The following is a 26,253-nucleotide window of genomic DNA, read 5'->3' on the forward strand; positions in this document are numbered from 1 at the left end:
CATACTTGACATCTCCATTTTCCTTCCTGCTAACTTCCGACTTGTAAATACACGAGAGTTTAGCCTTGAGGTCGCTACCAGTGAAGCTCACGCCAAATCGACACGGACGATTCATTTTTATTTATTTGAAAAAAATTACTCGAGCTTCGAAACCTGAAGATATGATATGGACGATGAAACAATCCACGACGATTTTACGGGCATCCTGTGATGTTTACATGTACTTTATGTACACGTTTTCCGTTAGGTACCCAAGAGGAAAATCCGGAGGTCGCGACCCCCGTCGGCGGATGCACACATACAAACATATAAGCTGAACGAGAGATGATCGATGCGGGAATTTTGGCACAGACTCGGCAAGGTCACCCCTCGTTGCAGCGACGAAATGCAAAAGTTTCACCATAAAACGGTAGGCGCCTATAAATAAACGGTTGCTTTTGTCCAGGAGGAAATTTGAGCGCGCTGTTGGACCCCAAGTAAACAATCGCGGAGTGCGACTGAAATTTTCATTCAAGTTTCGATTTATGGGAACGATTTCCATAAAAGTTTTAATCAGAAAAATCGCGAAGAAGCTCGTTTTCATCTTTCTGAAGTGGTTTAAAAAAATTAAATTACTGTAAATAAAAACCATGACTAAGTAAAGACAAGATAGTTTCTAATATATGTTATAAATTATAACAACACATATCGATCTGTAAATCTATAAGATTCTCAAATTACGTTTATGCCATTGATATATTTTTGCCATATGATTCTCTGGTTCCCAAAAAATAAATGTAATGTTCTTGAATAAATTTCGAAATACAGCTTTTTGCCCCAAAACATTTCGTTTCGATCTAACTTGGTTAGCCTTTGATAAAAGCTAAACGCCTACTTAGGGAAATATATGCAAATATAAATATCACGCATATTTAAAATAAAGAATAATGCGAAATTTTTAATAGGCAACTATTATAATTTTATTTTACACTTTCATATTAATTTTATGTATTCTTTATTAAGCAACTTATTTTTTCCAAATGTTTGTGTATAATATTTATATTGTTGTTAATGGTTTAATAATAAAAACACTTAATAATTGTCTACGCAGTGTTTCAAATAAAAATGGCTTTCTAAAAAAAATAAAATAACAAATAAAAATGTATGTTCATAACGCCTTGAAGTCTAAGCACATATACTCGTGTATTTTTAACATTTCTTTATATTTTATATTTTTTTAATAAATAAAAAATTGATTAAAATTTTCGGAAAAAGAGACTAAAAAATATAATTAATACTAAATATTACATTTTTGATTTTTAGTTGACTGGCAAATATTCGATTAGGACGAAACGAAATTTTTGCTAACCATTATTTCTAGAGTCGGTCACAAAACCCTGTCACTTTTTTCAATACCTGCTTTGAATATGTGGCTGTGAATTTATAAATAAGAATTTGATCCATATTTCTCGAGAAATTTTGACATATAAAAAAAATTATGTAATATATGTAAAATATTTAATGCTTGTTTAATCCTTTCCCAGTCATGCCAGAGTTGACTCGGATTCATTAAATTAAATTTGTACGAATATATTTTAATGTTTTACAACTGCTGCATATGTTTATACCACTACATAGAAAAGGGTGGGTCCGTGCAACAAGCTTTTAAGTATTTTTAAAAAAGTACTGTAATCGGCAAGTGGTTTTAATTAATGGTCACATCGATTCACATATTTTTCTTTGCATTAAAAAAAAAAACAACATCTTATCGTATTGATTTAAACAGCATTTACATTTAAACATAGACTCTGGTTTTATTTAGCCAAAGATTGAATTTTAAAGTCATTAATTCTTGAATTCTTAATTTTTATTTAACGACAAATGTTCGGGGAAGTGGAAACGGAATAATCTTAAACAATGTTTTCAAAAATCCCTGTCCCTTTTTTAACTACCTGATTTGAATGTAGTATTGCATTTAGCAGATTTAAAACTACTACTTATTTTTAAAATTGCAACGGTAAAAAACTGTATAAATTTAATTTTTAACTAAAAAGCATTTTATGAGAACTTGCAAGAAACTTTCAAATTTCTCGAGAAATACATCTTAATTTTGCAGGTTTCTTAAAAATTCATTTCTAGTTTAACTTCTGGTCAGTTTCCATCACATTATATTTTCATTCGTTCATTACAAATCATGACAACATATTATCGTATGATTTATATAGAATTTACATTTAAACATTGACGCTGGTTTATTTAGTCAGCGAACAAATCCTTACTTAAGTCATTAATTCTTGCATTCTTAATTTTTTTACCGACAAATGTTCGAAACGAAATATTCTCAAACAATATTTTCTGAGTGTTAATAGGAAATCTCTGTCCCTTTTTTAACTACCTGCTTTGAATTTAGCGGATATAAAATTACTATCTATTTTTAAAATTGCAGCGGTAAACCAATTAAAAATATTTATAAAAGTTTAATTTTTAACAAATGAAATTTCTCGAGAAATACGATTTCAAGGAATACGTAATTATATTGTCAAACATAATTTCCGGAGAATAAATCGGAAATCTATGTCGCTTTTCTCACTACCTGCTTTGAATACAGCTGTGAAATTAGCGCATTTTGACAAATACAGCGTTTTTAAAACATTTAAAAATGTAATTTTAACAAAAATCATTTCGCAATTTTTCCAGAAGAAACACAAGTTACGTGCTATTATTTCGGTTGATATTGATTAAGGTTTTGATTATACATAAACAACAGTAAAAACATTTATATTTACATATATATTTCGATAATCAAATCATATTATTTTTTTATAATATTTTCCGATAAATAATAACTATTTTTTTATAATATTTTCCTGACAGACATAAGCCCAATGCGTTACAGCAGGGTATAAAATCATACATAATGAATACCTACAAGTAAGTATTTACCAATATTTTTCATTTATGAATCAGTGACATCAATATAATTAAATATTAATTACGCGTATTTTAATTTTCAAGCAATATATGTGAATTTGGGGCTGAAGCCGGTTTTTAATAATATCTACTGTCGCGGTGTAAACCCCTCGCCTCTGGGTTACTAGTCTAGACTTTACGGATTACGCTATCTCGACCTTATTAAATATTTCTAGGATATTGACTGGATAAAATCAAAAGTGAAAATTTGCAGTGGTAGTTGTAAAAGTATTTTCTCTCATATTTCTAAGAAGCAAAATCCAATTTAAAATGAAGTATGCATAAGTTTTAGAACGGAGCTGTCTTTAAAGCTTCATAATGCATCTAAACAACTTTGTTTCTAAAAGTTTCAACACAACCGATAATATTAACATCAAAATTGCGTTAGGTTCAACTACAGCTGGCTATTTCCTTGAATATAAAACTTTTTCTCAGTTAAGTTTATAAAAAAAATATTACAGCAACATACTTTTAAAAAATCTAATGTTATTTTATTATTAAATTTTAATTTAATATATACGAAGATAAATACATTTTGTGTAAAATAAAGTAAAGAATATCGGAGATGACCTGCTATTGAATTGCACTCGTGGAAATGTGTCAAGGTACCTTCAAGACCTAGACCTCAGCGGATAAATCTGAAGCTCTAGATAAAACTACGCTGTATCGAAATATATGTTGTTGGACATGTTTGGTAAAGCTTTTATCAAGTTAACGTTTGATTAATAAAAACTTTTGAACGCTCAAAGCTAAAATGATTATACGTGTACCAACATTTTTTAGACGTCTGCAAATATTTTTCATTGTTCCACTCAACAAAGCAAAACGGTGAAAAGCTTATAATAATAGCATTTGCCATTAACGAATTGCGCGACAAAGCTTTTATATTGGACATCGGATTTATTTATCGCCATCGATCTGCCAAGTCGTTAGATATCAAACTCGCCCCCGAGTCACAAAAATATTTAAAGGAATTATTTTAATTAATTTGAGTAGAGTGATTTTAAAATCACAACAAGAAACATTTTCGTTAAGAAATTCGCTAATGTATCTTTAAGCTTTCGAGTCATGAAATTAGCACAGATTATACCGTCTATATTTTCTAATCAATTTTAAACTCCCAACCTCATTTCCACCATGAGTTATTGCTCTTTGAAATATCTATATTGCCATAAAATATTTTAAATTATTTTGTCAAATTATATGTTGTATAATAAAATAAAGGTGTTGTGCAGTGTTGTAACTGGTTGACTCGGAAGAAATATTTGAACCAGTTTGATATCTGACGACACATTTATATCACATACAAAGAAAGCTATTCTTGCCTCGCAACAAATCTGACTCTCAGGACGTATACGCTTCATTTATTTTTTACGCCATCTCGAGAATCTTTCGCGGGATTCGCGAAGAGGTAAGAAATTCCGGAACGAGCATTCCATCCGGGGTTCACACACGCGCCTCAGATTTCATAAACCGCCCCCGAAGGCCGTTCAATTACGACGAGGGTTGATCTACGCCACGATTTCGGGGGTGTTCCGAAAATACGTATAGACATATAAAAAATCTGTGTTTATTTACTTTTTACCAGAACTTGGCTTTATGCTTGATTGGCTCGTGGGGTTTATGTGTTTTATTTTTCTGCGATGAATGAGTCATATTGCAGTACCCGACATTTTGTAAAAAACAAAATTTAACTGGCAACTTTCATCGTAGCGTGCTTTGAAAGTTGCACTCGAAAAGCAATGCGGTCGTGAAAAATCCGCATCACAATCCCACTATATAACAGGTATGTTAAACTTATATTGCATCGCGGGTCGCGAACGAGAAAAATACGGACGATTCGACTCGGAAGCATAATAAAATTCGTATATGAAATTTTTTCTTAAATACGGATTAATACAAAACCATCTAAATTAATATTCATAACCACATATCTTAATATTAATAATTTATAAAAAAAATAATACATACGCAGAAATCCGAGCACGGAAACAATTTTTCTTAGACGGTGCTTACCTGAAACAAATAAAATATGATCGAATTAATACAAATATTATACATAAGTTATAGTTGAATTGTCAAATAAAAACCAATAAAACAAGCAGTCATTGAAAAAAAAAAAAAAAACTCTTTGTAATCGCCGAAATTCCAGAAAAAAATCATATTCACAAGTAAATATTATGCAGCTGTGGATTTTCTTATTGACTGGTGATGTAACGCTTAGTGTTTGAAGGGACTCCCAGAATCGCCTACCAGGAATTATTCTCGCTGTCAGTTTGTTGAAATATTGACGTTTTCCCGCGACATTCAATTTTTAATTCTTAAATAACATCCAAGTCGCACAGCGACGACTAAATGCAATTCTTCCTCCAAACAGGAAAATAAATCATTTGAGTCGCACGATGAATCAGTGGTGTAAGTTGGTGACTAATACCTGAAAGATATGCTTCTATTCCAATACGAGCCCGTGTTTATAAATTTTTATCATATCTATAAAATGAATAATATAGTATTGATTATAATTTCAATAGATAATCACAAATTAGGTGATCCTAAATTTTCCTTATCGCAAATAAATATCTATAGATTGTAAACTGGAATAACAGTTCTTATTTTTATATTATTTCAGTCTGGTTTCTTACCGTACTTATTTAGTAGTTTAAGAACATTTACTATAAATAAATATATATTCTAAGAAAGTTTATCTAGAGTCGAGTTAACAAATGAATATTTATGTAATAAATTATATCTACAAAGCTTTTGCTCTATAACACGCTCGTGCGTTGCAAGCTCGCGCTTTGTTTCAAATCAATATGATTAGATACAGACAACATTAAATGTTGAATAATTTATTCTTTATATTTCAATATGTTTACTATTGAACTTTTTCAACATACAAATAAAGCAAATATTAAAGTTATTTCTAGACTTTCAGTGACAATGGAGTTGTCAAAAAAATCTTGAGACGTTTATGATTACTTGTTATTTTTAGATTTCCATAGAATGTGTAAAAATATATATATGAACGCTTCATAATCGAAATGCGTTGTTCTTATGTAGATATTCAAATACAGACGATTTCGCTTATTTGGACAACTGGTATATCAGGACAGCCGGTTATTTGGGGAAAATACCAAGGAACAGAATCCAAATCAGGAAATTAATAATTACTTCAGTTATCTGGGACACCATTCAGTTTTATTAGGACAGAAAATTTAATTAATGAAGAGGTTTTACAAGTTTCAATTGTTTTTTGACTTGATTTTTTTTAGCATGTTAAAATAAAAATTAAAACTGTCATTAATTCAAAGCATCAAACAGTAATCTTAATGAAATCTGAATATTAAAAAACGACGTTCCTAAATCTAAACTAGAAATTTATAGATTATCTCCCAAAGAAAATATTAAAAAAACAGTCTTGAACCTATACCGAAAATAATTTTTAAAATATGTCATTTCAGTGAAATTATATCGGAATACATTTTCACCGGTAGATATATATTTTTACCAGAAAAAATTTACCTGATATGCGCTAGTTCAATTAAATGCTGCTCTAAAATATCTAAGAAACTAACCTAACCTAACATAACCTAACCTAATGAGAATATTCTAATTTTAGAACTTTCGTTACATCAAGTGCAAAATACAAACTGAGCCAACTCATTTCTTATGGGATGTTTGATACTTTATGCTTAAAAAATATAATAGCTATTCTCGCCGATATTACTATTAGCTTTGATATGAGAATATTGCTTTTGACGTGGATTTTTGACTTCTGAGAAGGGATAATTGTTTTTTGCGCTCTCCTATTGGTCAAAATTCGGTTTAGATATGCTTCATTCGATTTTCACTTATTGTAAGTCGTAATATTGTTATAAAAAGTCTTAATATGAACGCTACTCTGATCTAATATAAGCAATAAAAAATACACAAGGGAGAAGTTGTAACATAAATATGAACGAACAAAAGTAGCGAAGTGGAAATAGCAGCTAATTAACTTTCACAAATCCATTCATCCATTTACACACATAGGGAGTGTCGAAATAATTTTTCCAATATTTAATTATATCTACATTTCGTGTTTTTGGCAAAAAAAAAAAACATGATTATACTATTATTTAAAGTATTTGAAAATGGTTACATAATAATAGCGTATTATATTAAATATATTCAAATTTATATTTTTTACTAGAAACATTATTTTTTTATAAATTTGCCAAAAATATTTAAAGAAATGTTGAACTCAAGATACATATATTATATATGTTTTCTTTATTATTGAGGGGGTACTGTTCTAAGCCACAAGAGTTAGAGGTGAATAGCAAGTTCTTGGTTTAGTAAAATTTCACAGTAGTAAATTGCTAGTAGGGGAGTACTGTGGGGGACTAATATAATTGGCTACCCTGGAGCTACGCGGGTAACACCGAAAATAAGTGTCGGCGGAAAAGCTTCTTTACCGATGTAACGAACTGATGTTTTCCACTGTAATACTATTTTAAACTTAAAATATTATTATTTTTCTGTAATTGAATATTTTTTCAATAATTTAACAAAGTGAAAAAATAATATTATTTTTTAATTTTATGTTAAACTTCGCTTATTAGAGCCAGCCGCTTATTTGGGACAAAAAATTGAGGCCTAATGTGTCTTGATTAAGCGGAATCATCATATTCTTGAAGATATAATACATCTGATAATTTTTCTCTAAATCATTTATACAACACGTGTACTTCGCATAGCTGAGATTGCCGACAATAGAGCACCTTGCTAATTTGCATACTAAATCTCAATCTCACTGAAGTGTTTTTGGTTAAAACACTTACATCTTAACTATAAGGAAATTACATTAATGTGACACAGCTTTACTTAGTTATAGTCGTAACCATCCTTGTTGAGAAATTTGATAGTCATTATGTAACGGGAGCGATTTCGAGCGCTTTTGTTCGGGTCACAACGGTCAAGAATTAGGGACGCAATCGCGACTCCCTCAAGATAAAAATCGCATAGCATTGACACGTCTAATCGAACATCAAATACACGCCACGTGACGCGAGCGAGCAAACTTTTAGGGATATATGTCTCATTTACGAAAACGTGCGACAGTACATGACATACAAACCAGAAGTTTAAAGTTGAAGGTATATGTCTAATAATCTCATGTATATCGGCTGTGATGCTCGTATGTTTTGTTTGTTACAAAGTTTTGACTGAGACTACCACGATCGTTGACATTTCTGGTGTTGCTTTAAACACAGTTTAAGCAAGGGTTATTTGCCATACACGCTTTAAATGTTACTAATAATATATATCAATGCTTTGATTAGACGCCTACGGTCTCTTTCAATTAAATTAGTTTATTGATTGTTATGTATTATATATCATCAAATTCTAATTGGAACATTAAATATACATATTATTATTTTAAATTAATTCCAGACTTATCTCAATCACACTAACCTCGCAGAATAATTAATTATCGAAACTACGTTAACTTTGACTGATAGTGTAACTTTGCCCTTTGCTCAAACGCTTAGAAGCAATCAAGATAGATTTGTTTTTGGCGAATCAAGAATGAAAATTCAGTTATATTGTGCGTGTTCATTACACAGGTTCATTACAATTAAGGTGACTATTTGTTTGCATTAACTGACGGTTATAGGCGTTTCTAATTGTATGGAGCAAAATTATAATACATCCACGTTTTTAAAATACATTTAAATTTTATTCGCTTGTATAATAAGTATATTTTGGATTATAAATATTGTGAGTAATTCAAGCGAAGTAAATTACCCCTTAATTGCTTTTTCTTAATACAAACTGCCTAATTTTAAATCAATTAATCGCGGGCGATAAAATTCGGTATTAACCGCTCGAATGAAAGAGGGTTGAAATTATTTTTGGTAATGCTTACATAAAAACGTGTTTGGAATATGAATGGTTTTAAGTGAAACGTACAAGATTTTTAATACAAAGACAAGTTAACTCGATATTCACGTTCGATTTAATTGGTTACAGTTTTCTGAAATATTGCTCTTTTTAATTTTAATTGAATTATTATGATAAATTTAAGACTTTTATGTACTCTATCGATACAAAAAATCATATTCAAGTCAGTTTAGTGTTGCAGTTTATTTGATAGCAAATGCCTTGCCATCTCTAAGCGGGGTACATCTGTACCCCAAAATTATTTTTATTTGAACAATTAAGTATAAGTAATAATTTGTATAAGCACCCACTGTTTTTTGTTTGGATCCATTTTAAAAGTACATTTGTAAGTAGCCCTAATCCGTCTAAATCTCTGATTGTCACGTGCGCTTATATCTTACAATCATATAAATAAATTTATTGAGCAAATAAAAATCATATAGATATTTATTTAGATATTAAAAAAAATATTCCGAGCGTTTGATGTTGAAGGAGAAGACCCTTAATTTATTTCTCTCTCTTTCTTTCATATAGCGACGGCCATGTTAATACATATTTTGAAGGAAACGCTTACGTACATCGCGATAAAGCTTTTCATTCCATTTACAAGAGAGCCATATACATTTTTAACACAATACATAACAGGTCAAGGGCCGAAATAAGTTGCTTACATCGCCGTTAAGCATCAAGGATTCATATCGCTCATAAAAAATACACCCCCAAAACGAACTAACATAAAATATTCATTTCGCTCGCATTTATACATGTATAATAAAAGCAAGCAGTGGCAACATCGCGTCCATCAATATTAAAATAACGCGCTTTTTCCGCTCATCGCATAATTTTTTCGCACACGAGAACATTTTTACGTCCGGATCGGAACGGATTGCGTAACGGTGCGCGGGTTAGAATATTACACGATTAATTTGCACAACGGTGACATTGGTCTTCGAAGGGTTTACTCGATAAAAAATCGCATGAGACTTATTCATAGCGCATTAGGTCGAAATTGGCGTCGTCTTAACACCCCCTAACCCACCCCACGCCTCAAAACCTCAATAAAGTGAGCAACTTTGTACTCCTCGAGTTACAAGGATCCATTGCATGGATATACTTTATAAGCGTATATATAATGTACATTAAGTGACCCTTATTTTAAATATTTTCGACTCTTTTCCCCTTAGGACCTTGCGATTGCTCAAAAGCTTCAAGTTAATATAATATAAAAAAGTTTTGCCATATAGACAATATAAGTACAATTACACGTTGGTTTTGAATATTATATTAATATTTTTTTTTAAATACATGTTTCGATTTTCCTTCGAAATTAATTTTAACTATATTGTAAAAATTTAACTTCATTTTATATTTGTCAACCGCTTTATCGTGAAAAAACTTCAAATAAATTGTAATTTGCGACTTGCCAAACAAGTGTATTCATCACGCCGACGTACGTGATAATCGAAGTATGCATTAGATAAATGTATGTATATGAAATGTACCATAAACACGGACTAGTGTCTTTACAAATACAAATCAAAATATTATTATTATCATGAATGATTCTTGGGTACCTTAAATGTAATTGACCACTAACTCCCGCTCTTTTATTCGTATTTTTTAATTGATTAGTGATGCTGATTATCGTCAATAATTTTTATGCCGTTATGCTGTCCTGACTGACTGTCACTCGCGACAGTCTATATAAAATAACTAGCCTCAGTCCGCGCAGTATGACAGAAGCGACTAGATAGGGATCGTAGTTGTTAATGACCGAATCTCTTGGGTCTTATGCAACTACTGAAAGAAGACTGGATGCCACAGCTTCTAGTATTATAAAGCAAGTGAAGGTTCGACCCGGAGTGTATCTGTTCAAATTATGAAAAAGTTAACAAACAATCGTCGCATTAGCACAAACATTAAAATTGGGTATAGCAAAAGCACCTCCTATATCTTAAAAATCATATATTCATTTATCGAATTAAAATGAAACCATCATGACTAATGCATCACAAAAATATAATACATACTACACGTAACATATAAAATACAGAAACTTCCACTAGATACTTCCGACTTGAGACATCTTAATTTTCACCCGAACACCAAGCGGAGCTACGCCAAGCACCGTGGAAGCAGCCGCTTCCCACTTCACGTCAACCCAGTTACAGAGTTTAACATCAACTGGATTCTACGAGATGCAGACAATGCTATGAGAACATCAACTATAGTAATATATATTTATTTTTATTAAATGTTCCGTTGTAACCTGGCAGGCGTAAGCCTAATGCGTTACAACGGGCAAATCTGAGTAAGTCAATAAGACATAATGAATAAATACAAGTAAGTATTAACCACTAGTGACATATATATTATTAATTATAAATTATTATGTGCTATACAATATAATTAATAGATGTCACTGCAGCTGGGTCCGGTTTTTTTAATAGCGCTTTTTTTTCATTTTTTATAAGTAAAAATTCGAGTGCCGCTGCTAGGGCTCGAACCCGCAACCTCAGAGTTAATAGTCTGAGACGTTGCGGACTACGCTATTCCGTCCTTAACATGATTCAAACACTGTAGGAAATGTACAAATAATTAATAATATAAGAACATTATTTTTTTACACATTATATGGAATAAAAAAATATTTTTTTTATAAATGGGTAATGCAAAATGGTATCATAAAATAGTAACTTCATTGAGTACATAGTCCTGAAATTAATCTATATTTTTTCATTTTAAAGTTGTTATTTTTAGTCAGATTTGTTGTTTTTGTTCATTACAATTGATTTGAAAGGTTTCACCAATGCGTCATAATAGCATTTATACAAACAAACTTTATTTAAAATTATTAATTTTACAAGTAGTTATAATAAATGGTACATAAAGCGAATGTGAGATGGTGAAGTGTGAAATTCCACAGGGTTCTATTTTGAGACCTTCATAAATGATTTAACCCTATGAAAACAGACAAGAAGGATTGAACTGTATGATGATGATACAGTGTTAACATATAACTCTAAAACCTAGATAAATATGCAAAGAAACATTTAGAATGATTTGATCTATATAACTGGATGGGTGAGATTAAACAAATTATAAGTATATGATATTTAATAATCATTTTGATATAACAGTCACAGAAAATAATTATCTAATTACAAAAAGTGATGGTTAAATAACAAAAAAATCCTATGTCAAAAATTTTATACAGGTTTCAAAATATATTATCGTATAAAACTAGATTAAACATTTATTATGCAGATCTAACATATATGTATGTCTTGCGTTTGGGGATTTACAAGTAAATTTATACGAAAGACATATGTACATAAATATAGATGAAAACTAAAATTTTGCCTATAATAATTTTACCAAAATAATAACTAAAAATTGTAACAAGAAAATTCTAGAGAGAAAATTGATTATAAATAATAAATTTTAATTCAGAAAACAGCTACATAATTATGAAATTAAATCTGCTGATGATTTACAAATACCTCAAGTATTTTCTGTGAAGCTTGGCACAAATTCTTACAATTATATTGTACTAGGAATAATTGCAAAGAAATTAAAAAATATTTATTTAATGAATTCATGCAATTTTAATAAAATAAAATTAAATCAGTAAATAATATATATCTATAACATATAGTTACATAATTGTTATTTTATTATTTTATAATACTTTTTATTTTTCTTATATGTTATTTTAATATTAATAATAAATATTTTAGGTGTACTCATTAATTTTTTTTTAAATATATACGTATTATATTTATATTTTTAATGTACTAAATTGTAATCGTAAAATGAGTTATTTCTTACTCATGCGGAATTATAAAAATAAAAAAAAAATAAAAATCAACTCTAAAATATAACAATACATGTCCTTCCTGGGATATTCCAAGAAATTTTCCAGGGACGAAAAAATATAAAAATGTCCAAGGTGGCCTTTTTTAAGCTTCTTATTTTTTAGTGTCCTTCCCAGTAAAAAATCACAAAGCACTACTACGAATTTTTAATACAGACTTTTGGGATTGAAAAAATCCTCAGGAACAGAACCAAGTAATTATGGTGCCCCTCTTAAATAGATAAGCACCATCGCACACACATTTTTCTATTTCTTCATAGATATCGCCAAAATCATTATTGTGTTTGACAAGCTCGTTAAAAAGCTTGATGGTTCATACAAGGAAAGCGTCCTGTCCTGGTAAGAATAAGGGACGCGATCGCGACTTTCTATACCACTCTAAAGCTCGCAGCTAAAACTCGCCGAGCAATTTTTATTTTCATAATCTTCTAAAAAAATAAAGTTAAGTAATTCAAAAAGAAATTACAATGACCTTAAATATTTAATCCTCAACTAATAACAGATAATTCTTTAGTCCTAATCCTTTGAATAGTGAAAAAACTTGCATTTAACTTCCAAATAAACATTTAAATCCTCATAAGGTTTCATATTCACTTCTAATTAATAATAACGTATGGAGTCTTGCATAATTCATCGAGCAGAAATCAACATAAGCAAGAAGGTAAAACGTGATTCTTAAGACACATCTGTTAACCCTTTTGGAAACAATACACAATCTGGGCGTCCTAACGTAATATACACCTAGAGTGGCTGAACGTAGCAATATCATTGTCACGCCAAAACACTAAGCATTTTATTTATTCAGACACGTGCAAAAGACTCACGTATAACAACAATTTATGGTGATCAAATCATTATTGCTTAATACCCCCTAAGAATATTCTCTACTCACAGAAACCAAACATTTTTGAAAATTCATAGATTGGTAAATCCAGGGAGGTGCAAAAGTGGGTGAATATCATAACAAAATAAATCATATAAAAATGCTTTTCGCGAACATACCAGGCACTGTAATTCGAGCGATATCGATTTGTTTCGGTCTAATTATTAAAATAAACCTGTAGGGAATTCATTAAAGCTACAAATAAAAAGGCTTTTCGCGAACACGCCGAGCAGTTGAATTAGAGCTTATTTTGATTTAGATCGGTAATCAAATACGCCTTTTAGCACCCGATAAGAACTGTAATGGGATGATTTTTATGGTCCTAAATAAATAATAGGTACCATCGGGTTTGATTCTCACAGTATAATTATATGTGATATAAATAACGCTATTAATAAAAATCAACTAAAGCTTAGCTTTTTCTCAAACATACATTCAGACATATTTATTTTATAATAAAAAACTTAATTTTGATGGATATTAAAAAAATAATTAAAAGGCAAACTTAATAATCCGACTTCGTTAATGGGGATGACGTTACTAATGTAACGTCAAATCATTATATTTGTACTCACTTAGCAATTGTTGTGACGCAAGTGTCAAAAATGCTGCAACTTCGAGTAACAATCAATACGCTATACAATCGCTGGGTCTTTATTAATATAATATATATATTTGGTACGTTCAAAGGTGGCGGTGTGGTGGGGATATAGGGTCGGTTATAACAATAAAGAGGCACTTGTTGTGGAAACATTTGAGATGCGGGGGTGGCGCGGCGGCGCTGGAGGCAGATCGTTACAGGCGCCTCCGCCTCCGCGACTCTCATCCCCGACCATGAATGGAGCTGGGCGCATGCGCACTGCGCGGAATTTTGGAAGCGGTCATCTGGGCATCGTCTTGCTTGGGCTCGTACCGAGCGTGCAAGATTCGGAATATTAAAAAAATAAGAGACACGCCCCGAAAAATTATTATGGTCGGAAAAATTGATTCTGTGGTCTCGGCGACGCGGGTCACCTGCGGAGGTTAGCGGTTCCAAGGGCGGCTCGAAAGGGCCAAGGGCAGCATCCCCCCCCCCCGCGCGCCGCATCGCACGTGTGTGACTCGCGACACAAACTTGCAGAGGTTTTCAGCTGTGGTCAAAGCAAATTTATTTCGAGGGTAGCCCAACTAGAATTTAATATGAGAGGTAATGATGAAAGGGATAGTACATATTAATAATAATAATAATAGTAAAAAATATACAAAGGATATCCGAGGTCGGTATTAAGTTGAACATACATAGACTTCATATTCATTTTGCATATTTTAAAGAAGGATAAGTAGCTTATCCGTACCGAGGCTTTCAATGCCGAAACATATTTCCAACACCGTTATATTGGTATTATAAAAATTCAATACCAGAATTATCATATTTGTAGAAATTGAACAACATTAAAATATAAACACATTATGGTCCGTTCACGCGTTTTCGCGCGATCGTGAAATTACGCAATCAGTCCATTCACGAGTTTGCGAGGGTTAAAAATGATGTAACTTCAACTTGAAAAAATGTCGTGCGAACGTAATAAAGATTTAAATTTTTATCAAGGGATAGAAATTACATTTATAATTATTTTAGTAGCATGAAAAAATTTTGCTTTTGGTTAAAATATACAAGTAAAAAGCGGATCGCGATGTGTTAAAAAACTGAAATAAAGTATAACTGTTTAACTATGTATAAATTTATTCTGCAAAATACTTTTTATCTTGCCTAATAAATTTACAATAATTATTTTCTGGATCTTGTTATTCTTAAAAAAATATCTATAAATATGGACTTGTCAATTTTTTGAGAGGGATTATTAAAACATACATTTTTCATATCTAATAACATATCGTCGGTAATAAATGCATATAGGCTAATATAATAGGCAGGATTTTTAAACATTGCTATATAAAGAACTGAACTTTGGTAAAAACCGCCAGACGTTTTTGTTTTGCTTTTACTATTGAACGACTCAATATAGAATGTATAAGTAAAAATGATAACATCGATTAGAGGAAAAAATAAACTGTAGAGAATAGTAAAAAAATAATTGCTTCAATAAAAAAATAATACAAATAGACGTTTCGCAACTGTTAAAAAATAACAAATAGCAAAAATTTTGTTCACAATGTATTTTTTTTTACTTTCAGGAATTCCTTGGATATGTAGTCGTTGTACATGTGCCGCAATTTAACTACAGACATTTTTCACGGCAAATATTGCCTTATTGATCTACCTCTACTATAAATTTCTTAACCCTATTTTTTTAAGAGTAAACTGAACCCTATTTTTTTTAAGAGTTTCTCTATATTAGCATTTCTACAGAATTAAAATAATGGAATAACTTTTCAAATATTTTTTTTGGTAGGGGGGGGGGGCGAATAATTTGGGTGGCACTCTGATAATATTGACGTGATAGCGGCGATGGCAACGTTCATTGACGGACCACGGCAAGATAACGACGGACGGCGGGTCCTCGTACGCCAGCAACATGTTACTAAATATAATAACTATAATAAAATACTATTGCAGCGACACAATCTGTGTATAATTTGTCCGCCACAAGTTAATACATTTAGAATTTTTTTTTGATAACTTACAGCTTCGTTTACAGTACTTTCGGTAATGAGAGTGAAATTATATAGTTTTGCCAGTAAAAAATATTTTTAATATTTATTTACTTCAAAAAATAAAATATAAATCAAGATGGATTTAAAAAAACACCCCTTAACACATTTTATTATTTATTACTTATTTTAATTATATCGTCTAGTACAACTTATTTTTAGTTGGTAACAGAAAATGCATTTTTTCCAATGGAAAAGGTTTACATTTACCGCAGTTTTTTCAAATACGTTTTTAATTTAAATATAATTATTGAGACTAACTTATTGCTAATATTTAACACTAATGTTTAGTGAAGAATAATTCCGTGGACTATTTGGGTAAAAATATGTCTGAATGGAGATTAAAATATACAAATAGTATAAAGAATTTCGTGTATGCTATACCTGATTTTGTTTTCACTTCACCAGCCATCCCTATCAAAAAAGGGCGCGGTCATTTCTCTGTTATATTGTTGGGATTTTTAAACTACTTAGATTAATCCCTTACAATGAGTATAATTTTATTCTACGCTTTTGCTTTTAAGCAATATGAGCATCGTCGTTTTCTTAATTTTAAGCCATGAAGATATCGTTTCCAACAAATAAAATATACGGATTTCAAAAATAATAAAAAAATATTTTCGGTACTACCGGTAGTACCGAAGAGCAATTTATGTCCCATTACCGGTATTGCAATCCGAAATTACATATGCGTATAGGGCGATGATGTAAAAGTGGATACTTATTGCACTTGGTCTACGCCTGGAACCTCTCCCACTGCCCATGCAGTGTGTCATGAGTTGCTTTTTGGAGTGCATGCGTATTTTTATAATTTAAATAAACATAAAAATGTACACGTGAATACTATTCGATCATTTTATTACAAATTTTGTTCTATGCCTTGATTTACGCGATATTTCCTGGAACGTATCTACCGCGTTAATCGAGGGATGAGTGCACATGTTTTATTTTATACATTCACATGATTATAAGTATAATTTAGCCAATGATGAGACTAAAACGCGTTATCCTTCGACTTTTTGTTAGCGTGTGAATGAAAGTTGATTACAGTAATTATAAGAAAAAACGCTTATGAGATATATGATGAAACTTTTCTAAAATAAATAACATTGTTGACTATAAAGCGCTACACGTGGCAATTAGCGAGCGTTCGATATATGATGAGCCATTAAGACTTTATCCGAGTCAGGGATACTTTGCCAATGTTTGAAATGTGTTTCGCAAGCAAAGCGGAGCTCGCATGTAAATAATCTCCTTGTGATTATTGTTCGAGATCCCTGTAAATAAGCACTTTTCCACACGCATACCGGGTGTGGCCAAAAGTCTCGGCGGTGACTAACTACCGGAGTATTGGCACCGTTTCAATGACGTCTCAGCAATTCGGCATAGCTCGAGCTTGTTTCGAACCAGTTCAAGTTCGCGCCTGTAATATCTTGTTTGAACTCTCGAGAGCCATTATTCTTATCCTTCTATGTTTATGCATATTTACTCTTCAGAGATTCTTCGCTCAACTCCTCGATGAATATTTCAGATCGCGTCGAACAACCTTGATCTTGAGTCCGACGTCTTCATTATCTCTTTTTATTCGATCTGGAGCTTAGCCAGATGAATATTACGCTTCGGTGCGTATGGAGGATGAAACGTGCGAATTTTTAATCCAATCTGACGACACCCTGGAACTAATATTGAACTTATTTACTTGCGACCGCAAAGAGTTTGTTTCACCACATTTTTCAATTTTGGACCATCCCAACTCATCCCCGACTGAGCGACGGTGTCCTCCCTTTCCACGGCTTTCCATTCGTGTCAAGGTTCTCCCCCTTTTTATGGGAAGTCTCAATATTTTATTTTTCAATGCCGATATAGAATGTCTTTCTTTGCATAACGGTGTACATCATTTATAGATAAACCTTTTTCGTAGTAGAACAATATCAGAATTCTTATTTTACATAATACTCCTTAATCATTAAAATAAGCTTACATAGGAAACAGGGATTGTTGAAAGTTCTGTCCTGGTATGTGGTTTTAGCTAACAATGATAATAATTACAGTAAAGTAGCAATCGCGATCGATGAGCGGATTTCGAAAATTTCTCTATTGTATTTTTTCAATACAAAAAATATTAAAAAATATTTTTTTTTATAATAAAGTGATTTTTGGCCCATGTGTATAAGATTATTTTATAGTCGGTAGTAATTTTTAACTATTCGAACACTGGATAATAAACAATAAAATATATGTGCTATTTAACAGGGAATTATTTTAAGAGATATGTGCATTTAAATTAATACTTTGTCCCATAAAACTATTTTTTGTGCATTTATATAAGATAAATTTTTGATTTTTTTTTTGAAAAGGATTCGATGCAGATCTGTTCTAATGCCCAACAGTTGTACACAAACAATTTGTTTTATATGTTGCTAATTTAAATTGTAATATATTTGTAAAATTATAAAGAAACAAATAATACAGTTTGAATAATGAGTAAAAGTTACACACATACATAAGTCTATGTTATGAAAATCCAATAAAAATCTATCAAGATAATATATTTAAATTTAAAAAAAATCGAGTATTAAGTGTTTTAAATTATAAATGGGTACGAGGTTTAATTTGAATTATACCTGCTGCCGAAATGACTACACTGGTATGCAAAAAAATATTATTCATAAAAACATTATTCATAAATTATACGTAAAACATTATTCGTATTAATTTAAGAGATAAAAACGCAATACCAGCCATCAAGTCCACAGCTGCACAATATCAAATCGGAAATGAGTTTTTTTTATTATTTTTTGTCGGTTATTACTTGCTATGGCAATGACTCTTATAAATAATATAAAGATAAGATGGAAAATTTCGCAAAATAAAAAAGAGCACAATTGTAGATAATGCAGTGATACGTCAGAGGAAAAATTACTGCACAACTACGTAATATATTTAATTCAGATGGTAATATGTTTGACTTGATTAATCAAACATATTCCACAACTGTGTTTTAGAGTAAGTCGATTTTTTATTTTTGGAAATGATCTAATATTTCACGAATTAGTTCGATACGCCAGTTCTAATAATATTGTTTCAAAATTATGGCTATTACAGAAAAAAATAAAAAAAATACCATAATTAGTGGGGAAAAAAATGTTTACATTCACATTTTTCTTGTCGTTTATTTGGGTTTTTCAGAACATGATAACTACCGTAATTTTTAATCATATGGACACAAAACTTATTCTTAAAATAGATCTTGTGAATATCTCAACATTGTTAAATAATGCGATCCTCTATCATGTTTCAAAATAGTGACTATTCAAAATAAAAATAAAATCATAACTCCGTTAAAAAATATTAAGAAGACAAAAACGCTTTCTATTAAAATTAAGATATAATATAAATGAAAGAAAATCATTTCTTATAATTTTTCTGGGATATAACAAACTTTAAAGACACGATAAGAGCAGCAGAATGAATCATATTGACATGAAACATTATAAAAATAGATCTAGTGAATATCTTAGCTAGATTCATTAGTCAGTCTAATCGTAACTCCGTTGAAATATTTTAAGCGTAAAAAAATCTTAAAAATAGAAATAAAAATATGTTTTTTTAAATGGCTATATAAAAATATCGTAAATGGCTATATAAAAAAATCTTGTTCTACAACATAAATTAAAATTAAATAAAATACATTTTTAAACATTGTATACAGAAATACTTGTTTTCTTTACAAGACGATTTTTTAATTAGGTAAGACCCGTCAATGTTTAAAAAAAATACATAGCATATTTAAAAACAATTTAGTGTTTACGTTAGATTATCTTTATCCTTAATTTTCTTTTAATTTATTATAGTGATGTATTTCTGTAATTATGTACAAAAAATTGAATATCAATATAAGATTATATTTTATTGATCAGATATGGGTTAAAAGTCAATTTAAACTGTAGTGTGTTTCAATATCAATCGCATCTGATTATTATACATATAACTATAATTCCGAAAAATAAAACCAAGCTAGGTCGTAAATACTAACATATTTTGATTGTAAGCTATAATCATAGTTTTTTATTATTAAAATGAATGGCACTAAATTACCCTTTCTAATGCAACGAGCCACGTACGGGGCTCAGTCGCATCTTGATCATATTAACAAGAGCCACCTACGGGTCTCTCACAAAAACTTTTATTATATAAAACGAAATTTTTAATAGCAATTGATAATTATACAAAAAATATATTTTTTAGCGTGATAGTAAAAATAATTAATTACGAAAATTATATATTGTAGCTTATTATATTATCTTTTGGTAATGCTATAAAAACATATTTTTTTCAAGTGCTGATATTAAAAACGACATTTATTATATTTATTTGTAAAAATACTATAAGCGCGTTATTTCAAATGTAAATCAATCTTATATTTGCGTTATATCCATCTCAATAAAAAAATTTGATTCAATTCTGAAAATTTTGCTATATTCAGCTAAAATAACAAAACGGGATCAGGCTTATTACAATCGGCTTATCTATCACAAAAAAATATTACAGCACTTAGGTACACATGTCTATATGAGACATTACGATATTTTTCCAGTGTATTGATATTTATGTTCTGATACATTTGTGTGCTCATTTTCATCGAATTTCTATATATTTTTCCTTTGTCTTTTGCAAGGATTACTGCAGGATAAATCACGGGTAGAATTTATCAGATCGACGAGCGGGATAAAGAAACGACAAGAGATAAAAAAGGATTTGAACGACCGTAAAATATTTTCATGACCAAGCCTAAATTGCGTTAAACGTATACGTGCATATAAAATATACATTTAACCACCAATTGATACGAAAGTGAGTCTTTCAAACTTTTGTCATGCATATTCAACGAAACACTTGAGACTGTTAAACGACTTTGGATTAATCCCTCGAGCAAATTAAGCTTATAAAAACAGACCGAATGGATTTTGAAAGTCAAATTTGGAATTAACCCTAAAGACTGTAATATACTTAGGTATGTCGATAATACTTGGCCAAATATGCGGACGTTTTTACGGCGCGAACTCAGTCATAAGCAAAATAGCGCCCGCAGGTATGCGGTCCTACTTATTCCAGATAGTTTAGATTTAGATAGCGCGATGGTCCTGGGTGAGAAATAAAAATGCGGGTGGACTTCGAGGGTGAGTCTGACACCCTGATTCATATATGTGTATACATAATATAGTACTAGAAAGACGTCTCGACGATACGTGCGTAGTACTATTTCGATCGTAATACGGACTGGTCCATAAGCAGAGAAGCTATCTATATGTTGTATATGCTATATAGAAGCTTTATTATTTTTCTCCCTTTCGATTCCAAGTAATCCCCTCATATTCGAAACAGAGATTAAAGGCAGTCTTAACACGTTTTCAATCATCTTAAGTAAGCTTTTTTAGGCGTTGTTTTCAGAAGAGCTTTTTAGATTAATAAAATGGCGTTATAAGGGTTTCTTGTTACCTATACATTTAACTATAAACATTTATTTATTCATTATAATAAATCTACCGTCTTAATGAGGTAAACGCAATCAACAACTACAAAGTAAGAAATGAAACACCATACTGAAACCAGTCTGTAAATCAGTGATATATTTTGCAATTACGGCTTAGAAAAAATAAAAATCATTATGGTCGGCATAGCTTAATTTGATTGAAACTATTCATCACAATATTCACCGGCAAGATAAGGAAAATCTATGAAAACCTAATCTGAAATGCTCGGAATTATAGTTATACACCATAAATTACTTTCGATCTCTTGGACAAGATAGAAAATTAAAAAATACACTAGGATATATCACTGGTCTAAGATAATTTTTTATTTATAGATGTTATATTTTACATTGATAACTTTTTCCGGTTCTAATAAATAAAAAAAACACTGCTACAAGGCGAATGACGACGAAACTGACGTTCACGGGGGATTGATAAGTCGGCCTCTACAAGCAAATGGAGCGGTCTTAAGCAAATGTAATAAATGCATATTATTTTGTACTTAATATGCACAACCTAGCTCGATATGAATGAATTAATCATCACGATATTCATCAATGAGATTAAAAAAAATATAGATATCTATAATCTACGATACAGTACACGATAAAATTATAAAAAGAACTAGAATACTTATGGGTTTTAATTTATATATTAGTGACTGTTTTATCGTGCTAAAACATGTTATTTATATTATTTAATTTATAAAATTAATAATAGATAATTTCAAATAATACTTTAAGGGTTTTTGGGTACTAATAGATTCGCATGCGTAAAGGCAACGAAGCTGGCGTTTGCGCGGGTCCGAGGAGTCGGCTTCCATCAATCAAACCGAGCTTTAATAATAATATGTATGTTAGAGTTATGTATTGTATATGTACATATATATGTAAGTTCTAAACTGGTAAACAAGAGACCACGAGTTTGAGCCACGGCAGCAGACTAGAATTTTTATTTTAAAAATGCACGAGCCATCCAGCTTCACAACGAAGTTTGCCAAACACAATGATGTTTTCGAAGATAATTATGAGGGAAAAAATGTGTGGAAGTGTGCCGGTTTTTAATTTTGAATAATAATGCCAACGGTGAATAATTTTTGGTAAAAACTTGATGAATAACTTGAAAGCTTTAAGTTTGATTAGCATTTTTTTTAAATAATAAGTCGTTCAAAATCAGAAGTATCTAGCTTAAATAATATTTTTATAAAACATTTTTTAAATGCCTAATTATATAAAAGCCATCACGGCGCATTGGGAAAACACGAAGGTCAAATTTTAATAAAAAAAAGTGTTACCTCGACTTTTATTATGTTAAAGAAATATTGTTATAATAATAAATAAATTATATTTCTGTTGAAACTAACAAGTTAACTGCATATTACTTTTTTAAAAAATAAATTCACATAGCAGCAACGAATTTAATTTTATTAGGGTTTTCGTCGGTAAGATCACGTCGGTAAGTCACCATTTTAAGCATCCGACCTCCAGAGGGGCACTTTCGTAGTGAAAGCCAGGAACAAGTGAGGTGTAGATGCTTCAGCAATAATACGATGACGTCTGGTTAATGACCTTTATTTATTTTAATCGCTCCATATTTAATAAGATACACGTGTACTAATGATAATTAAATATTAATGAAAAGCACGTGTAAATAATAAATTACATACAATGTAATTAATTTGTAACATGTGTATAAAAATAAATTCGTAGGTGCTACGCGTATTTATTTTTAATAAAAATAATATACATTTGCATTCAAATTAAATTTGATGAATAACTTGAAAGCTTTAAGTTTGATTATATTTTTTTAAATAATGAGTCATGAAAAATCAGAAGTACTTAGTCTAAATAATATTGTGACGCATTGGGTAAGTCTGTTAAATTCTGATGATCAGATTTATATTAAAAAAATGATATTGAATAAAAAAAAGTAACATGACACTTGCATGTTTCATAGCAGCGGGATTAACGGGCAGAAAATTCCCGTATACGTTCCCTCGCAGATTATGTCATACGACTAGCCATTTGTTTTTATTTCATCTTCACGACAAAAGGTAAATGCCACTCGATAATCCTGCGGGTTCCACCCCTTTCGCAGAAGATCATATGTATCCCGGGGGAGCGCGGGGAGCTCGCCAGTCTGGCGGTGATGGAGCTTCTATTCGTAGACGTTGGGAGAACGGGGCGAAGGTGGCACCCCTTTTGCGAAAAAAAGCTCCATACATCCAGAACGACGGAAAGGGAGCTTTTGACAGGCAGCCGGAGAGACAACAGCGACAAAAATTTGCTTCAGTCGCTACTTCGATTCGGTAGAGCTATTCGACGCCCACGGTGGTGCGCGCATAACGTTATTCGACACAATGATTGATTTTGATACGTATAAAAATCTAACGTTATATATACATAGTTTTATATTTAAATAATCCATGAATATAGAAACAGTAAAATGAACTGTAGTTAATGGCAACTACTGTTGTTGCCTGGACATAGACGCTCTTAACATTTTTAGACGAATAAAATGAGCTATAAGTCAGCATTTATTATATATAAAAATATTATTAATAAAAAACCGTCACTTTTTTATGAATGATGGACAATAAAAAAGTCAAAAAGAGAGATTAATGCTTTCATCATGGTCAAATTTGTACTGCCTTGTCACGAGTAATGCACCAAAGCTGTGCATACAACACATTAACGTACTGATATCGTTGAATAATTAATTTGAAGCGAAGATGATATATGTATAATATTATATGTATGATTTCAAACTGCCTGTAATTCTTACACAATAATTCAAATTCCACACCCCCGCATGAGCTATTCGTTTTAATGGAAAATTTTCATGAGAAGCTCACCTTGGGGCTGGAAAATTCCGCATCGACGTTATCCACTTCGAGATAAAGGGTTGGCGGAGCAGGGTCGAAGAATTCAAAGTTCGCCGCGGCTACAGCACTAACCGGTTGCTTCCGTCAAAGAGCAACAATAACAAAGACCGAAACCCAACCCCCCCAAACCACCACGAAACGGAAGGGTGGAATGCGTGTAGAGCCACTCCGCTCTAATTAAACAGTCATCAACGGCGCAGTGTTAATCGCGAGCGCGCCTTAATGCGAAAACTTTATCCGAGTCGCAAACACAACCAGGCCAGACAATTGAAGGGTTGCCCAATACGCTCAACAGGTGAAAGGGCAAACGTCATGGCCTTGTGCCTACATTCCTACGTATATACGCCAGAGGGGGTGGCAAATCAACTTAGTACAGCTTAATACGATTTCACTCCATAATTTAAAAAAATATACGTTAATAAAATACGAAGATTACAATTTATTTCAGGATTATAAATAAAAAATAATATAAACGAATTTTAATTTAGAAACACGGTTTTCGTCAACGTCATTACACAGTCACAATGACAAGTCCCTTGATAATTAAATCCAAATCAACATCGTCTATGTTCGAAAAAAATTATATTAGAAATATACTTTTACAAGAACAAATAAATATAATGTCAGACAATTTTGAATGTGAATTAAGAAAGAGTTTGAGTGAATGTTTTTTGACTCATTTTCTTAATGAAATAACGATTTTCACAAAACAGTAATTTAATAAACGCCCTTCTAGCTAACTTAATCCTCACTCGTTCCAGCACGTTTGAATGAAATTTCTTGATTACTGCCATTGCGAATTCGCATGACATACCGCCACATTTGCTTAACAAGCGTTAAATCTATTTTCTTATCTGCGTCAAGATATTTATATTAAGCTGTAGCTTGCATTTCCGCTTGTACAGTCCATTAAATTATTAAGTTTATGATATTATTACAGCTTGTAACAAGCATTGTGGGCGCATTAGTTTGATTGACGTCTCCAAAAGCCTCTTAAGTAATGTCGAGGCTTAAAAAGAACGATCAATTCGAGAGGCCGTTTGGAGAATATTATCATCTTTGTGTTTGTTCGCTTAATATGAAATTAAAAAAATAAGAAGAAAACCCAGACCTCTGACGCTTTAATTGCGAATCTGATTTTAATCTCTTTTTAACGTCTTATGCTAATTTTCGTGCATTTTCGACGAAAATTCAAATTGGATAAGAGAAAAAATATTCTACGTTAATTTTCAATCACCCCACCCCATTCGCTTGGTTTTATCCGTAAAGATTTTCCGTTTACCTGTAGAGTGGGATGGAAAACCTTTAAAATAAATACATAAATAGACGAGCAACTAAAATCGCATTTAATGTTAACATTATCATTACTGGCAAAATGTAGGCTTATTCGAATATAGCTACTAAGCGAATGTGAGACTATGACTATGACAATGTTTATATTTAAAAAAAAAAACAGCACAAACAATAAATATTTTTTAATTATTTTATATGGTAATCATCTTATAACCAAGACGTTAATTGGCGTGTCCGGCAGTTGAAGTTTTGATAG

At 31.2% G+C, this 26,253-nt stretch overlaps 1 protein-coding gene across 12 annotated transcripts in view; it reads right to left on the reverse strand.

The window, feature by feature from the left end:
* The window catches only part of LOC148235498 (phosphatase and actin regulator 2), a 309,559-nt gene that overhangs the window by 67,137 nt on the left and 216,169 nt on the right, over positions 1-26,253 (reverse strand). For 5 of the 12 annotated variants that reach the window (XM_088187110.1, XM_088187114.1, XM_088187113.1 and 2 more), the window contains exon 6: positions 4,921-4,965. The exons of the other annotated variants lie outside the window; for them this stretch is intronic. In XM_088187110.1, the coding sequence (XP_088043236.1) occupies positions 4,921-4,965 (45 nt within the window). The remainder of the gene's footprint in view (positions 1-4,920; positions 4,966-26,253) is intronic. 12 annotated transcript variants of the gene reach the window in all.

The sequence above is a fragment of the Plectrocnemia conspersa genome, unplaced genomic scaffold (genome assembly GCF_051122295.1).
Source record: "Plectrocnemia conspersa isolate PC_06_02 unplaced genomic scaffold, ASM5112229v1 ptg000005l, whole genome shotgun sequence".
NCBI lineage: Eukaryota > Metazoa > Arthropoda > Insecta > Trichoptera > Polycentropodidae > Plectrocnemia > Plectrocnemia conspersa.